Below are 17,893 nucleotides of genomic sequence, written 5' to 3'. Positions count from 1 at the left end.
AGTGGGTTAAAAAAAAAACTTGTGTAAAGTGAGTAATAAAAAAAAAACAAAACAAAAAAAAAAAGTACATTTTAAATTTGCTTAACCCAGCCAAATGTGACCCTGGAGCTTAATATTGAGAAACGCACCTTTAGAGTTGTCCAAATTAATAGCTAAGCATATAACAAAACAAAAAGTACGTTTAAAGACATTTATGGTAGGAAATTTACAAAATATCTTCATGGAACATGATCTTTATTTAATATCCTAATGATTTTTGGCATAAAAGAAAAATCGATAATTTTGACTCAATGTATTTTTGGCTACTGCTACAAATATCCCCAGAGACTGGTTTTGTGCTACAGGGTCACAAATATCATATTGATATACAGCAGCGTATTCTAGGCAATTAACAAAAATGTAATCAATAAAATGAGAAAGTACTCAGCTTATAGTTATCTTTATTGAAAGGATCAAGCTCTTAGTACAGATATATTTAGCACATCTTGAACAACCAAGGAAATAGCAAGTGAATTGGAACAGCAAAGTTTGCCCTTAACTTCCTGTGAAAATCCCACGACAGAACATTTTCTATAGTGTTCTTCCAAACCCACACAGGCTGTGAAGAACTAGTAGAAAGAGGAAAAAAGGTCCAAATTATCGGAATAGGTCACTCCTCAGGTTAGAACAGGGTCAGAAAAAGATAAAAATAAAATTTATATATATATATAGTTGGTCCGCAACATCAATGTCTCCCCCCTCTACTCGTTTATAATGTATAAATCCCACAAATAAAGACCAGAAAAAGGTTTGAAACTAACACCCTTTCACCTAAAAAAAAAGGACTAGGTGTGATATGTGATGATGGACAAGCAGTGGTCCACATCTGACACCTATACGGTCTGTTAAATCAAATTTAATTTTTTATATATATATATATATATATATATATATATATATATATATATATATATATATATATAACTACAATTGTAAACATCCAGCTGACCCTTGACCTTGAGCCGCATTTACAGAGACATTCATTAATAGGCATTCTGTAGGGAGACCTGCCGTTTTGGGCATGACCTTCTAGAAGAAAAGATTTCACAAACAGATCAAGACGTAACAAAAACATCCTCCTCCTCACAACTACACCAGCATGAGGGTGGTGGGGGGCGGGATTAAAGACCACACCCACTGCTCATCACACTCAGGACCAATGAGCAAAGCTGGTTACATCGTACGAACAGAAATGAAACCTGGACTTTACAAATGGCTGAAGCAGAAAGACTGCACGGTCATCCTGCTGCGTGCAATAGCACATGTGGAAAAAAAAAAACACAAAGAGGGCATGATCTGGAGAGGTGTACAAATCTAATGTAAAAAAAAAAAAAAATCATTAAAACTGCACTTTAGTCAGGTGTGGAATGATCCGGGTCAGCCCTGACGAGCTCAGATCAGTGCGCGCCTATTGTGTGCTTACTGTAGAGTCAGAGAGAGAACTCGTTTGGTTTAGAACAAGAAAACTGCTTTGCTGTGCGATCGGCACACGAAAGCAAAGTGTCTGTCCAACTGTTTCAATTCAAAGGCGTGCATTGAGCAGGCTCTGCGCTGGACAGCCCCAGGGTCCTTCACAATGACCGAAACGATGGACGGAAACACCATTCCCTCTTTCTCCCACACACACACTTCATGGCTTCTTCTACTCTTACTACATTATTCAGAAACATTCATTTATTCTTTTATTGAACACCTTTCAACTAACTAATGTTCACATTCATGTTAAAGGCCATTTTATTTGAGGAAAGGAAGACAACAGTTGACTTTCACCATAATGGCTATATATTGCAGACTATATGTAGTTGAGACGTAAGGCAACAGTGAAGTAACTCATCTTGTGAAACATTCACTTCTCTGGTACTTGCGAAGCGGAGGAAGAAAATCAGAACGAGTATTTTTAGTCTCTTCAAACAGAATGGATCAGTTTATTCAAAGAGATGCGTTTTCCAAAAGAGTTTCTAAAAGCAGAGCAGGCTTCAAGTTACTCAACTTCACGTTCACATTGGCTTCTCTAGCACGCCGAATAAAGACCGCTGTCTGCAGGGTTAAAGAAAAGATGGAGCGGGAATACTTTAAGTTTGTCTTCAGGATATCTTCAGTCACAGTAATTTAGACAGCTGTACACCGCTGAGATGAACGCATACTTAAAAAATGAGTTGCAATTCAATTTTAAATAATCATCATAACGTGTATTTAAATCAAATCAAAGGAAATTAAATATAAACTGAAACTACTTTCTCGCAAACCTTCTATAAAACGCAGGTGAGTATCAGTAAAAGACGAGATCTGAGCACGTCAGGGTCCTCGTCTAGTGAGGTCGGAAACCCTGTCTGTGGGGGATGCGAGGGGACACCTGCAGGAAGGGAAGGGAGCGTTGCATGTTCTGGGATGGTGTGACCATGTTCAAGAGCTCTACATGCACTTCAAGATCACAGCAAGAATGGGCTAGAATATCTACAGAGACACGAGAGGAGCTTTCATGCACGATATCTACGTCACAGGTACAAGTATGCATAAATGATAAACTCAGGGAAGATCGGCAGCCAGAAGACACCACACACAGACGCCGTCTCTCCGCTACGAGACCACGCCAGCAGCGGCAGGGTTTCTTTCTACGCTTCTTCATTTGGGAGGTTCAGCTCTGCTTCTGCTGGCGGCTCTTGCCGTAACTGGTGAAGACGAAGTTGTAGTCGTTGAAGCTGGCCAGCTGACGGTCCAGCAGACGGTAACCCTCCAGCCTCTGAGCCGAAGTGAAAACGCTGCGGCATTTGGAGCTCTGTTGGGAATTAAATGAGAAGAGTGTGAATCCTCCACATCACAAGGTTTACACTGGAAGCCATTGACGGGTAAGTCAAGTGTTGAAGCTGCCAATCAGAGCAACGAAGAAACGGATTAGTTGTTGATTAGTTGTGTAACAATGTACCTGATTGACGAAAAGCGTGGTCACAAATTTCCCTGGTTTGAAGACATTCACGACTTTGCGGATTAGCTCGTCATAAGACGTCTGGGAGAGGTTGGTTTCAAAGCTGACATAGGAGAACTCCGGTTCGGGGGTGATGTGAATCGTCCAGTAAGTTCCCTAGAAAGACACCAATCTCAGTCATGCTGCAGAACAGAAAGACTTTCTCACTAAGAAACAACCAGCATTAAATGTCTCCTCACATCCGTTTTCATTCCATTCATGGAGTATCCACAAGGGTTGAACAGTGTGGCGTCGATCACTGAACCTGGAACCAGGTCACAAATTCCACTCATCTGTGAAGACAACACCGACAACACTGAAGACACGCTCACAAAAAACACTACTGCTTCAACAATGACACAGTCAGTGCTTTCTGAAATGTTAGTAGTAGTTTAAGCTGGCAGTCAGTGGTCATTTCAGAAATATAAGCACACAAACGAGACTCTAGAGCAGAAGTTTTGAGCAGGATTCGTACACGAGTGACATCATTAGCAGAAACACCGTCTTTCATGAAGAACTGGTCCATCACCGCCGGGTCGAGGTCACTCATCAGAACTTCTAGGGTCTGGTCCGCCTGCTTGTTCTCCCAAAACTCTGGCAGCTCCAGCGTGAACAGATACCTTCAGGACAGAACGGAGAACAACAACATGGAGATGGCATCTAAATCAGGCTTTTTCCCCCAAACAACAAATTAATCAAACTGTTTGATTGGAACAGCAGTATTTAATCATTTATGAGACGATTTCATAAAACAAACCACACTTATCAATGCTAAAATGTGGCCTTCCTGACAGTGAAAAAAACATTTACTAATGATCATTACTGTGCGGTCAGATGTAGATTGTAGGAAGCTCACCAGCAGTCTGAGTTCAGACGTCCCATACAGTAGGCTGCTCCATCTGCACAAAAACAAAAATACATCTAACTTTAAAATCAGACGCAGACTTACCTATTATGCAAAGTCAGGCGACCGCCTTGGGCCCCCAAAAACCCTCTAAAATGCTTTTCATATACGAGATGACCTGAGAATGGTTGGTTTTAACAGTGTTTATCACCACAGCTGTCTGCGTGTTCGAGTTGAACACTTCTCGTGTATCCTGCTTGTAGCAAATTAAAATATCATGCATCTGAAGCTAAAGGACCAGAGTAGGTGGTGACTTATCTGGCTGATGTAATCCTTAGGTGGGTAAATGTATAAATTCCATTTCATTATTTTTTTTCATTTAAATTTGTATTTAAAAATCAAAAAAAAAAAAAAAAAAAAGTTGTATTTTGAAGTTTAGAATTAGACAGTCTTTGGCACACAGGCTTACTCTGGTAACTCCTTACTGGACTTTTCTTCTCAGTACAGGCTATATGTTTTTCTCATTCTCAGTAATTTAAGTTTTTATATGAAGCACTCTCTGAAGGGTACCGACTGTCTTCAGAAAAGTTTAGGTGGCATTTTAATTTTATCTGATAAAGTAGCGTTTATGAGCAGCGCTGCTTTGTTTACAGCCGTTGCCGGGGAAACCGCTGTATTTCTGATGTTCCAGAAGCGCCTCCTGCTGGCAGAGAATCAATGTGCATTTTCAATAATCCCGTCTGCAGTTTTTGTTCAGACCAACGCGAAAATCCACCCACATAACCCCGTTTTAAGTTAATATCATAATTTATACTTCCCACTCGTATCTTTTCTTAAAAAAAATGTTTCAAGTCTCAACTGTACATCAATTGCCATTTGGTGGTCTTCAGTATTAAAAAGCCATTATAACACGCAGATGAAAAATGTAGAAGCATTGGACCAACTGTGGGGCATCATTGTGCAGCAGCAAGCATCACAACACAGAAGGAACCTCGAGGATGATCTACATAAATGTGTGCAAACATATAGGGCCCGATTCCTAAACTGTGCCTGGGGTCCTCAAATCACTAAATCAGCCCCTGCAGACAATACTAATTTATTAACATTTAATTCATAACGTATGCATAATTTTTGTAAAAAAATGTAATGGTGTGAAACCGTACTTGGAAAAATCTGGCTGAGGAACTCGACTTCCTCCTGGAAGTTGCGGTGAGGGAACTCTTGATGGGTGGGCTTCATAAAATTTTTACGAGAATAAAAGAAATTCTGAAAGGAAACAGAATGAGAAGATCACGTGACATTTTCATAACGATACTTTGTGCGGAATACAGCCAATGATTAATCTATGACATCATGTGTAAACACTAATGTGTACTCCTAAAACTGATGTGTTGTAGACAGAGCTTTTAATGTTTTTATATCTACAGCGGCTTCAGATGATGTATCATAAATCCTTCCCTGACCATGCACCTGAGTGTGTGTGTGTGTGTGTCGTACCTCGATGGCATCAAAGCCGCAGTACTCACGAGCCAGCTCCAGCAGTGGCACCAGTGCCTGCAGTAAGAGGGTGGTTCCGCATGTCTTCAAAATGAAACGTCTCTTGGAGACAAACATGCTACTCTCACTAGAGAGAGAGAGAGAGAGAGAGAGAGAGAGAATCATGTAGGAGTCAGTGGTTAACACTTTAAACCATTGCTCAGTTTCCAGTAAGAAAAATGCTTATAGAGTTAAGATGATTTAGGAACACGTTCACTTGAACTTAATTTCAATGAATGGGCTCAAAACCGTTGCATTTTTGACATTCAGAAGTGTCTCTGGTGGCTATAATATAGAGCTGAAACAACGAATCGATTTAATCGATTAAAATCGATTATTAAAATAGTTGTCAACTAATTTAGTAATCGATTCGTCGCTAAATAAATTTTATTTGCCATAAGCGGTGCATATTTCAAATCTGCGGTGACCAAAGTGTGGCAGTAATGAGCCACCGGAGGTTTTACTCAGCCAGTACAGCAGGTGAAGTAGCGAATAGCCAATAGCTGGCCTCGTTTTATGTCACGTGCTTCCCGAACAGCGTCTCTGCAGCATTCAGCGGGAAGTGGGAGTACTTTACTTTGAGCCTTCAAAATGAAGAGTAACCTGTAAACTCTGCACTACTGAACTGTTTAAGGGGCCGTTCACATATCGTGTCTTTTCCGTGCTCAAGTTCGTATTTCCTATGTAGGCGCGCAGTATGCACTCTCATAATGGAAGCGACGCGGTCGCGACACGCACGCGGTGCGATGCGCCCGTTTTTCCAGGCGCGTCCACACCGCATCCATTTATCCTTTGCTGAAATTTCCGGGTCTTCATGGAGAGGGCACGTCATGGAGAGAGCACGTCATGGTTGCTTAGCAAAGGCAGACGCCTCAGGGGCGCTTCTGCCCGAGCGCTTTGGAAAGAAGGAGAAAGCGGCGCGACTAGCGTTTTCCACGCGTTTTTAGGTGCGATATGTGAACGGCCCCTAAGAATTTTATTTGTGCAGATTCTCCAGTACAAGGTTGTTTGCAAATGTTTAGTCGTAAAAGCTGATAACATTGCTTTTTAACAGTTAACATTTAAAGCTTTACAAACATGTTATGTGATCAGTTTGTCGTTTACCAGTTCATAATTCAGACTTGCAGCCTAATTATGACTGAATGAGAGAGGTAAATGTTTGAGTATCTTTAAAATGCACTTCTTTTCTAAGTATTCACTGCTCTTTTTCACACAGCAGGTTTTTTTGTGTGTGTCCCAATTTTTTTTTCTGGACAACCTTCTGATGGATTTTACTTTAAATTGGGAGTTCCATTCAGGTTTCATGCCATTGGCACTTTTTTTTCAAAAGGATTGTTTACAATTTCACAGCATAAGCTATAAAGCTTTTTCCCAGTAAATAATAAAATACAATGCACTGCAATTTTATTCTGTTTTATCCTTATACTTCTTGAAAATATGTTCTCAAAGATTCCTTAAGCTTTGTTTGGGATGTTAAACTACTTTAGGAGCTCTAAGGACTGCCATGGTGAAAACAATATTTGAAATCTCCTTGTGAATTTTGCTAGAGTATGGGTCAGTGTTTTGATTGCAGAAGAGTTCGACAAAGGATTACTAACATAATAAAACAACTCCAGGTATATTTTTGATGAGGATATGACAATGCAAAATGGTTAAAATCTCTTCAAGATCTATGCTGAATGATAAAGACCCTTTATTAATAATTTACTTGGGGAAAAAATGGAAAAAACTAAAATATAAGTACATAAACCGATTAATCGATTAATCGTAAAAATAATCGACAGATTAATCGATTATCAAAATAATCGTTAGTTGCAGCCCTACTATAATAGTGAATAAAATGGTGCTAATTATTAGGTATTCTTCCTTGTTTGACCTTTTACTCTCAGGAACTTTAAAGCCATTTCAACAACATTTAAGAAAGTACAAATCCATCCAGCTTTTTTCTCTCCAGACAGCCCAGAATAGCTCTGAATTCCCCCTTTACTCTTAGGTTTACTCAGCACTGAATCATTAACCCCCACGACTGTGAAAGTTCATATTAATCGGATCATCTTTCGAGCATCTCTGAGCTGTAATGCTACTGTGTGCTGATCAGTTGTGAGTGTAAGGTCAGTGTGCAAACAGTACACAGGCTTTAAGCCCACTAGGTCATTTGAGCTTTTAGACCTGTAAAACAACATCAAACAATACTTGCAACTTATCTAACTTCTGAAAAGCACAATATTCACAGCGGATCTGTAAATCAGCGTGGGCTGTGTTGTTGCTGGTTTGATTACTGGCTCGGAGGACAGATGCACACACGGGTCAACAGCTCACCTGAGTATATAAGCTTCCTGCTTGTCAGTCTTTGTCACACTTATAATCAAACAATGCACATTCTCCAGGAGTTTGTCCCACTCAAATCTGAAAACGCACAGAGAGAGAATTGATTAGATCCCTTTGTTATTAGGAAACATTTTTAACACGACTCTGAATAGGGAACTTTTTATATGTGAAAAACAACTAAACACAAATTTTTTTTCCAAAAAATTTAGAATCGGTCACATTTTCTGGAAAGCATGAATAACTGATTAATTATATTAAAAAACTCTGATTGGATGGATTTCATGTTGCGTCTCTGAGATCATCGGCTGTGTTGAACTCGTGTCGTAGAGCTCAGATTTCACATTTGGATCCAGTTTATTGCAAGGAGATGGCATTCAAGACCATAAATAAAACCAGGGTTTACTTTGCAATAATGATCAGATTTTACATGATTCTCCCTATTACAACAAATGCTGGGCGATTAAAACGATAAGGTTTAATGTTCGTTATATGAACAATCGGCGCAGCGGAGCATTTATCCACTCGTCTCAGTCACACACCACTCAACATTTAATCATTACATTTAGTCATTTAGCAGACGCTTTTATCCAGAGCAACTTACAAATGTGTACAATAGAAACAATCACACCAAGGAGAGAAATACAACAGTATAATACACGTCTCAGTAAGTCTAGTGCAGAACACATGGCTGTTTTGATCTTTTTTTTTAAGAATAGAAAAGGTAAGTGCTAGTATTAGTTGGTAAAGTGCTGAAAACACAGAGCTGTGAGATCCAGTGTGAAGCGCTTGAACAAATGATTTAAAGTAGTTTAGAGCCAGATGAACCCGATCTGACGAACAAGAGAAACACTGAGCAACGTCTCGAAATAAAGGTGAGCAAAATATTTTGTTTGTTTTTTTCACTCAAACTGTGAAACTATGATTAGATTGTGTGTATCAAGGACACAGAATGCTAGCTGATATGATAAAGTGCTTGCTCATGCTGTAAGGGACGGATTTGGAAACGACTCTCTTTCTACTAGTGTTAGCGCTTTCCTGGAGTAAACTAATAGCCCTCATCATTCATTCAGAGGAACCACAGAGATCAGCTTTCAGTTCCCGCAGGACACTATAGATACATCAGAACTGTAATGTAAGGTTATCTTCTATAGGAGCTGGAAGATGACTTTAACTAACTTCAGATTATTAATACACTACACAATATTGTACCTTATAAAAATAAAGTACAAGATCCATAACATTTTATGGGGGGGGGGGGGGGGACGTTAATGTCTTGTTTTGGAAACTGCAGTGGAATCACCATGATGCTATTTGTCTAATAATATTTTATTATATAAAACTGAAGAAGTTGCTAGCAATCAATTATTACATTAATAAGATATCTAACAAGCAGTTATGATAATGCACAAATATTAGTGAGTGTTTATTATTTTAAGAAGTTTCATATCAATAATAAATCGGATTTTCTACCTCTTAGATTGTGTTTAACAAACGTCTACACCTACCCCTAAAGCAAAAATAGTAATTATTGAGGCACAGTGTGAGAAAAACTACGCTATTATTGATGTGCGCATGCGCAGTAGTTTCTGCTGTTGTCATCTAACCAGCTCTGTCCGCGCAGTGCGCACATTTAATACCCACCAATGAGCGACCGGAGCTAACGACCAAGGGCGGAACTTACGACGTGTGACGCAGCCTCGTGACTTTCACATGGAGCCTGCAGTGCAGATCAACCGCCATGACACTAACCAAAAATAGAGCGCGCTTGCAGTGCGCTCAACAGCAATTGCGAATGTTTTCGTCCGGAATGCGTTGATGTGGACAGACGCACTCCAGCACTGATGGATAAATGTGTGGTTGGTTGCAGTGGCGCCGTATCAGCTAGCTGTAGCCGCCGGCTAATCAATCCATCAGCACTCACAGCTCACCAATAACGGATTCAGACACAATCAGCGCTCGTCCAAATAAGGCGAAACACAGAGCCACGACTCGAATGACGAGTGATAATTGCAGAGCGATATTAAGAGTTGTTAACGTTGTTCATAACGACTCGGAATAGTTTAAGCAAGCAATAAATAAAGCCTCTAGAGATCGAGCTTGAGCTCGTGTCCTGACAGCTCAAATGAATGAGAGTAAAGGGGGATGGTGTCAAAAAGGCCAGAAGTGCTGCTCACGCCTCGGGTGTCAGACTCGTCCCCTCAGAACTACCAGGAGGACATTACTAACGCCACGCCACGGTTCGGACAGGTGTACAGCACGATTAAAGCGACTGATTGTCGTGAATTACTAAATCTGCCTCGTTTTAATCCAGTCCCAGCTGCGGGTCGATCGGAGTCACCCACCTGGGGATAGTGCGCAGATCCCCGGTCCCTTTGCCTTCGTCTTCTCGGGAGAACCACACCTCCAGGAGCTTCTCGGTCCCCTCGAAGAAGTGTGCACTGCTCTCTTCCATCGCGAGACAAACAGACTCCAACAACAGAAATTAAACCGTCGGGTGGAATTTCAGTTAAATGTGTTATTTGTTGGTTGTTATAATTTATTAGCTTAGTTAAAGTCCTTGAGCAGTCCAGATGTAGTTGCCTTGGTTTTTTAACCGTCTTCCCTTTTACAGAGAATACCGTGGGCAAATGTTAGCTAATATCGCCGGCCATACTGTGTAAGCGCAGAATGGCAGCCTGCGCGGAGCTTTTATAACATACCCGCTGACGTCATCCTCGTCGTTGCCAATCACGGCTAAGACGCCGCCCTCATGTCAAGCAACGATTGGCTGTAACTGTTGTCAATAAAAATTGGCGGTTGCGTAAAGGTATGAGTTCACACTGCAGTAGATCAGCTTGTTGTGCTCGGTTAGACGAATAAACATTTGTGTTTGCTATAACGCTGCGTCAGTGCACAGGGAACTGGTGCCAGTTTATTTACTAGTCTGTTGAAGAAAAAATATGGTTTGCTCGGGTATTTTACACCTTTAATTCACTGTGTTATAGTACTTTAAACGTTTTGAGGACACAAGTTATTATTGTACTTCTATTTAAATAACAGCTAATGCCAATGTATATTCCAACTGTCACAACAATTTGAAAGGGAGTGGAACGACGAAAGAACGACGTCGAACGTCCCGATTTGCGCGTTGTAGTTCACAAACGTTCTATCGTCGTTAATTCAAACCGTTGGGTTGATCGAAGCACACTACATGTCCCATAAGGCAATCTGCCACAATAAAATACGTCATCGAACACGTGACCATTAAGCGGAGCCGACCAAAATCCCAAACAAGGAAATGGTGGGGTAATAAAACGATCGGATCATTTAATTAATGCATGTAATAATTAATATTTTATTTTATTGTAAATTAAGAAATATTTATGGGTTAAAATGGACCACGACTTCAAAACGAAGCTCGCCGCCGAGAGGGAGAGAGTGGAAGATCTGTTTGAATATGAAGGTTGTAAAGTGGGTCGCGGCACATACGGGCATGTTTATAAAGCGAAGCGTAAAGACGGGTAAGACACGCGTTTGATGGACGCGTTTCACTCACTCTAATGTGTGCGTGTGTGTGCTGGATGTTCAGATGCATCAGTTGAATCGTGGCGTTATCTCAGCTCTGTGTTATTGTTTTTGTTTTCATGGACGCACTTCAAACGGTCCACCCCCAAACCAGCGTGATGCGTGTTTACCTGTTCACGTGTTTACCTGTTCATGTGTTCATGTGTGCTGGAGTCTACACAGCATGCTCACTTGTAGAGGAGTTCATATGCTTATGTTGTCAAGCAGTGTGCGTCTTCATATATTCAGTTGTACAGGAGTTCATGTGTTCATTTATGCATTTATGAGCAGGTTCCACAGACCCAATAATCTCTGATCATGAAAATGCTGTCACGCTGACATAAATACTGTAGTAACTGTGAGGTGATTGCATGCTTCAGTTACTCTCCTTCATCTGCAAGCCTCATGGGAAATGATTTCGTGGTGCACAGCTTAATGTTCATAGACTATCACAGAATTGTTATGTAATAGAATATTGAATCAATCCTATTACAGAAATCACATCAGGGGCAGGGCAGGACAGTCGTGGCCTAATGGTCAGTGTCACGTTTGTTACCCAAAGGTCACAGGTTTGAGTCTCGTGTGTGTGTGTGTGTGTGTGCACTTGGATGGGTGTGGGTCACCACCATACTCAGCTACACATCACTCACTCAGAAGTAATATGAACAAAAGAAAATGTTTTGTTCAGTGTGCATAACTGGACAGTTAATGGTCAACATTGATTTCCAGTAGTAAGGAAAGTACAGAGGAATCAGCAAAAACTATCAGCTGTTTAGTTACTCACATTCTTCAGAGTTTTCTTCTTTCGTGTTGAGTAGAAGAAAGAAGCTTATACAGGTTTTAAACAACTTGATGACAATTGTCTTTAATGTTGAAGTGAATGCAGCAGTATTTCAAATCTCCATCAACCAAGAACATGATCACAGTATCTGCCCCTTTGCTTACATTGAATGCTGGTTCACAACAGGAAGTTTAAGTTGACTTCCCTCGACTAGTAGTTCATCTTATACATTCAAGACTATGCACTCATATGTATGCACGTCTACACTGCATGTCTTTTGATTCTGTGGGACACCAGAGCTGCTGTTTAATCTGCAGATTGTTTCAGTAAGTTGAAGAAGGTCAGTTTTTGGTGTATCTCTCAAAGTTGTTTTTTTTTTTTTTTTTTTTTTTTTTCTAGTTGCATTTTTTATTTCAAAAGCATGTATAACCACTCATGGAAGAATCTTAATATAATAACCGAGACTTGTTATAGCACTTATATATCATTGCTCTTTTGTTGTTTTTTGATTGCTTCAATTGTCCTCATTTGTATCAAAGTCGCTTTAGATAAAAGCGTCTGCTAAATGATTTAATGTAAAGTTAATAAATCAGTTTATCTTCATTGCTTGTTAGCTGTCCAGGAAATGGTTAAAAGGAGCGTTTCTGAGGCCGGGGTTTTCTGTATGACACTTATTTGACACCATGACTGCCCTTTGTTTGTTTGTTTGTTTGTTTTAAGCTAGATATGTGTACATTCCAGTCTGTATTTGTGAGTTAAGACCAGTGTTTAATATTGAATTATGGCATACATTTAAAAGAGGTTCTCACTGCGTTTTCATGCAGTGAACGTGTAATGAGTTGCATTTCACTGCACTGACTTAAGCTCCGTTATTGTGCATTGAGCCGAGAAACATCCACTATAGACCTCATTCACGTAGCCTCTTCAACATTACAGAAACACTTAAACATCAGCAGGTCTATCTCTTTACTTTTTTGGGTTTAACCGCTCTAGAGGAACTTTGACATTATATTATGCGGTTTGGAAACGGCTCACTCAGATGAAAGATATGCTGGTGATGTACGTGTGTTTTATCTATTTGTTCGGATGATCAGTGCCGCTCATTGCACATTGTCAGGTTTTTTTTTTTGTGTGTGTGCATATTGCTCCAATTGGTCATGTGTAAGTTGTCTAAATGGCAATATCTGAACTGCAGGAGGAAAATAATGAGATGATACAGGAGAGTATAACAGATTTAGTTATTAGGCTTGATTGGGCCAGTGGTTAGTGCTGCAGGAGTGAAGCTTACACCAGCTGTAGGTAATGAGCTGCGCTTGATTGGACAGTGTTGCATCAGCATTTATTTAATGGTGAACATTTTATATAACGGTGTTTTTGGAGAACTGTCTATTATTCTGTTGTCAGTAGTGCTGTGATTTTAGAATCACAATTCACGCTAACGTCACAAAGCAAGCAGTTTTCAGTTCGTCAGCGAGGGGAACAGTGTGAAACCGTTGTGAGATCTGCTTGAGGAAATATGTTGCCCTCAACTCAAATTACTGATTGTTTGTTAATTAATCTGTGAAAAGTCTCAAAACAAGAGTAAATGTGACCCCCACACCTTCAGTTTATATTATATTGATACAATCTTGTGCTTAAAGAAATAAAAGTATGCTTCTAATTATTAACGTAATGCATTTTATTTGGTAACAAACACTTTAACATGTTGCTTTAACTTCTTTTTAAAGCTTTTATCGCTTGGAACTTTTTTGTTGGTTTGTTTTCTAGAAAGATGTTTGATGATAGGTTGCTAAATGCATATTTCTATCAGAAGGATGTATAAAGATGGGTAAACCGTGTAAAGCCAGAATAAAGTCTGACACAACACCATTTGTTTAACTGACCACCAGATGGGCAGACAACCACTGGTGATATTATAATAAAGTTTTATTATAATTTAGAAACAATCCAGAACCACTGCATCTGAATAATTCCATGTTGTTTATTTTTTAGAACGTTAACTCAAGAACGCTTTGCATTTTAAATGTTTCATTGTGCTTATTTTTAAATGTATAGATATTGTTTTGGAAATTATGCCAAATTGAAACATTCTGTGGTTGCCAGAATAATTTTATAAACAAATACAGAAAAACTGTAAACACATTTACGGCCAAAAACTGTAATTAACAAACAAGAACAATTCAATGTAAAGCAGTAAGTTGAACAACGCACAATGCTGTTAAACTCTGTTTTGTTCCTATAACATACTGAACTCATCATAATAATGCAGGTGGTGAAAGAGAAAGCCAGATGAAGAATCAAAGTTTATCACAAGTAGCTTTGCCTATTTAAACAAAAAATAATTTCAAATGTGGAGTGTCATGCAGGGAATTCTGGGAATATCAGATTACAGTTTTTGAGGTAACACTTTAGAATAAGGTTCCATTAGTTAATGTTAGTTAACTACTTTCGTTAACATGAACTAAGCAAGAACAATCCTTCTACAGCATTTATAAGTCTTAGTTCATGTTAATTTCAACATTTACTAATGCATTATTTAAATCAAACGTTGTGCTTGTTATCATTAGTTAATGCACTGTGAATTACCATTAACTAACAATGAATTACTGTATTTTCATTAACTAACATTAACAAAGATGAATAAATACAGTAATAAATGTATTATTCATTGTTTGTTCATGTTAATTAATACATTAACTAATGGAACCTTATTCTAAAGTGTTACCGTTTTTGACTGTAAACTAAATTATACATTGATTTTTTTTTCTAAAAACTGTACAATTAAGTCAAAGTCTGCTTTATTGTCAATTCTTCCACATGTACAGCAGATACACACAGATAACACAAAGTAGAGCATGAAAATACAGATAAATACAGATTAAAAATAATATACAACTAAAAAAAAAATGTAAAACAGTGCAGATAAAATGATTGTGGTGCAAAAGAGCTTATTCAGTCTAATTAAAGTGACAAACAGCTCAGAGAGCAGTTCTTTATTTAAACTGATTAAAGAATTAGTTAAATGAGGTAACAAGCACCTCATTAAGATTAACATGAAGATTCACAGCATTTTACTGTAAAATTACATGAAATGTGTGGTTAGACCTTTTACAGTTACTGTTAACATATTTACAGTTTTTTCCTAATGCTTTTACATATTTTACAGTTAAATTACACTTATTCTTTACAGTGTGAGACTTATCTTTCATTAATGAACTACACCTGTGTCAACTTGAGGTGGGCTTTGTACATCTACTGAAATGATCTTTTTGTCAATTGGTTTAAAATCATTGTTAGTTTGGAGAAAATGGATATTTAATATTTAGTTAATTCTAGTTGCCTGATTAGCAATAAATAAATAGCCACGAGTAGAGGAGAAATATGAACAAATATTGCTTCAGACATCAGTATTACAAGATAGAAATTGGTTCACAGGTCAGTATTTTGGTAGAATCATCAACTCTGATAAAGCCTATTTAAAAGTGTTTATATCGATTAGTTTGACATTTTGAAAGGCAAAATGTATGCATGTGTATTTTCTAAATTAATACATTTTCTTTGACTTGCTGACTGTGAACAGTGTATTGAGATTAGTTGTGATTATATTTTATTTGTGTTTGTTTTACTGCAGTAAGTAAATAACTTTTCACATCACATTGTTTGTAAATTTCGCATAGCTTGGTTATTATTTAATTCTGTAATATCAATGTCACGCCACCGTCATTTATTGTAATTAAATATTATTGCTTGCAAAATAAATTTTTGATATTAGCAAAAATGAAAGAACATGATTGTGTAAATTAATTATTGTTAATGGTAAATACTTTCATTACCTTATCATTTAAAAAATAAATAATTAATATGTTCTTATGTCTTAAATATAATATACTGAAATACAATAGATAGTTGTTTATTAGAGTTTCTCATGTTAATAGAGTTATGGGTTATTTAATATAGTAAATGTGTATTAACTGTCTGTGCGTGGATGTTTTTCCTCCCTTCAGTAATGTTGTGTTTGTGTTTCTACAGGAAGGATGAGAAGGAGTATGCACTGAAACAGATAGAAGGCACTGGTATTTCCATGTCTGCCTGCAGGGAAATCGCTGTGAGTTACTGAAAAGCAACACATTATTTTTAACTAATTTTATCTTTTGAAAAAATTTTTTTTAACTAAAAATATGTATACAGTAATTTATTAACAGAGGAATCCAGCAAGTTTGCAGCTCTGTGTTCTATAACTGCAATGAATTAATGCAACTTTAACACTGTTTCAAAAATATAATTCTTATATGGCTACTATATATATATATATATGTGTGTGTGTGTGTGTGTGTGTGTGTTATCTCGACATTAGAATGATAGAATACTTTACCCACCGCTCTGTGTGTAACTGAGATCAACTAAAGCCTTACACTTTTACTTGGTACTTGCAAAAATAGCTTTGAATCTTCCTTTAAGGTTAAGAGGGTCGTATTTAGTTTTGTCAAGGGCACTTGATTAAACTCATGATCTTTGGACTCCCCCACTTCAGAAATCCAGATTTGACCCCTGGCTGTTAAAGCTGATTTGCTCTCTGTGTGGTGGAAAGCAATGTAGGGATGAAGTAGAGTTCGATTAAGTTGACTTTGGCAGATAGTAGTTGAGTTTCCCTTTAAACTGATGCAGATACAATCTGGTGTCAGAATTTTTGGCACATTGGTAAAAATGAACAAAGAAGCCTGTGATAATAAATCTGTACTGTTTATCCTTCCTTTTTGATCTTTCATAAAAATGAAATAAATCTAACCTTTCAACAATTAAGAGAAATGAATGTGTGTGTGGGGAGGGGGGTCACATTATTAAGTAAATGTTATTATCAATTTTTGATACCCCTAGAAATTATAATCAATTATATTCAAATATATCTGAAGTGTATTCCCATTCATATTTACAATGTTTATCACACCAGGGGGAACACGAACATGAAAATTACCTTTTGCCTTACAAAAAGTATTGAATAAAAGTGTGCCATTAATTGTGGCCGGTGTGTAACAGACAATATATATAAATTATATAATTAATATATATATTAATAATAATGAGATTTCCCACTATTTTCAGTTGTTTTAATTCAATGAAAGGTTAGATTTCTGTGATTTTTATTTATTTATTTATTTAAATAAAAGATCAAAAGGATTAACAAAGCAGATTTATTTTCACAGGCTTCTTTGTTCATATTTACTAAGGGTGCCAAAAATCCTGACCACAGCTGTAAGCATAAAAATGGAAAACGTTGTTTTTCTAATTTCTGCAGCAGCCTTTAAAGACGTTCCTTGGGTCACACAAATCAGCTTTACTCTCCCACAATCACACGACAAAAGTGCATTTATTATCATATGACTGACACAAAATTAAAACTGTGTTGTCATGTTTTTCCTGAACATATTTTCTTTCTATCTGAAAGTGTGAAGCCGGCATGACTGAATTCATGATAAACTTTCATAGTTTTGTGTGTTAACTTTGTGTTAAACTAAACTTTCTGTCATTTCTTCAAAACTTGTTACAATTTATTATCTTCTTTGCCTATGTCTTCGTACCAAAAATGACTGAAATGCTTGTTAAAGACTTGTAACAGTGAGTTCTTCGAAGAGGTGTTTTGTGAATGTGGCTGGTGACTCAACCGTTCTGTTGGTTTGTAAGAATTAACTTGATGCAGTAAAATCCTGAACTTGGTTCGCAGTGGAATGCAATGAATCTGATCTACGACAAACATGCAAACATTCATTGCCTAGGGCTTGTTTGAGATGTCTGATACTATGATCACAGAGCTAGATACAGGAGTGTAGTATGAGCAGTGTAGTGAAGTGACAACAGAAGCAAC

At 37.9% G+C, this 17,893-nt stretch overlaps 2 protein-coding genes across 2 annotated transcripts in view; one reads left to right on the top strand and one right to left on the bottom strand.

Moving 5' to 3' along the window:
• Positions 1-952: 952 nt before the first annotated feature.
• On the bottom strand, positions 953-10,383 carry LOC113063500 (S-adenosylmethionine decarboxylase proenzyme-like). Its single transcript, XM_026233951.1, has 9 exons — positions 10,052-10,383; positions 7,701-7,787; positions 5,343-5,469; positions 5,009-5,111; positions 3,858-3,900; positions 3,477-3,621; positions 3,202-3,294; positions 2,963-3,118; positions 953-2,815 (listed from the first exon to the last, which is right to left on the bottom strand). Exons 1-9 carry the CDS (start codon positions 10,159-10,161, stop codon positions 2,675-2,677), a joined length of 1,005 nt encoding a protein of 334 aa, XP_026089736.1. The 5' UTR covers positions 10,162-10,383; the 3' UTR covers positions 953-2,674.
• Positions 10,384-10,874: 491 nt separating this feature from the next.
• The window catches only part of LOC113063498 (cyclin-dependent kinase 19-like), a 50,402-nt gene continuing 43,383 nt past the window's right edge, over positions 10,875-17,893 (top strand). Inside the window, exons 1-2 of the mRNA XM_026233949.1 lie at positions 10,875-11,209; positions 16,063-16,138. Of these exons, the coding sequence (XP_026089734.1) occupies positions 11,082-11,209; positions 16,063-16,138 (204 nt within the window). The 5' untranslated portion in view covers positions 10,875-11,081. The remainder of the gene's footprint in view (positions 11,210-16,062; positions 16,139-17,893) is intronic.

Source organism: Carassius auratus, chromosome 45 (genome assembly GCF_003368295.1).
Source record: "Carassius auratus strain Wakin chromosome 45, ASM336829v1, whole genome shotgun sequence".
NCBI lineage: Eukaryota > Metazoa > Chordata > Actinopteri > Cypriniformes > Cyprinidae > Carassius > Carassius auratus.
Note: the sequence above shows the minus strand (reverse complement) of the source record. Positions and strands in the feature narration are given on the sequence as shown.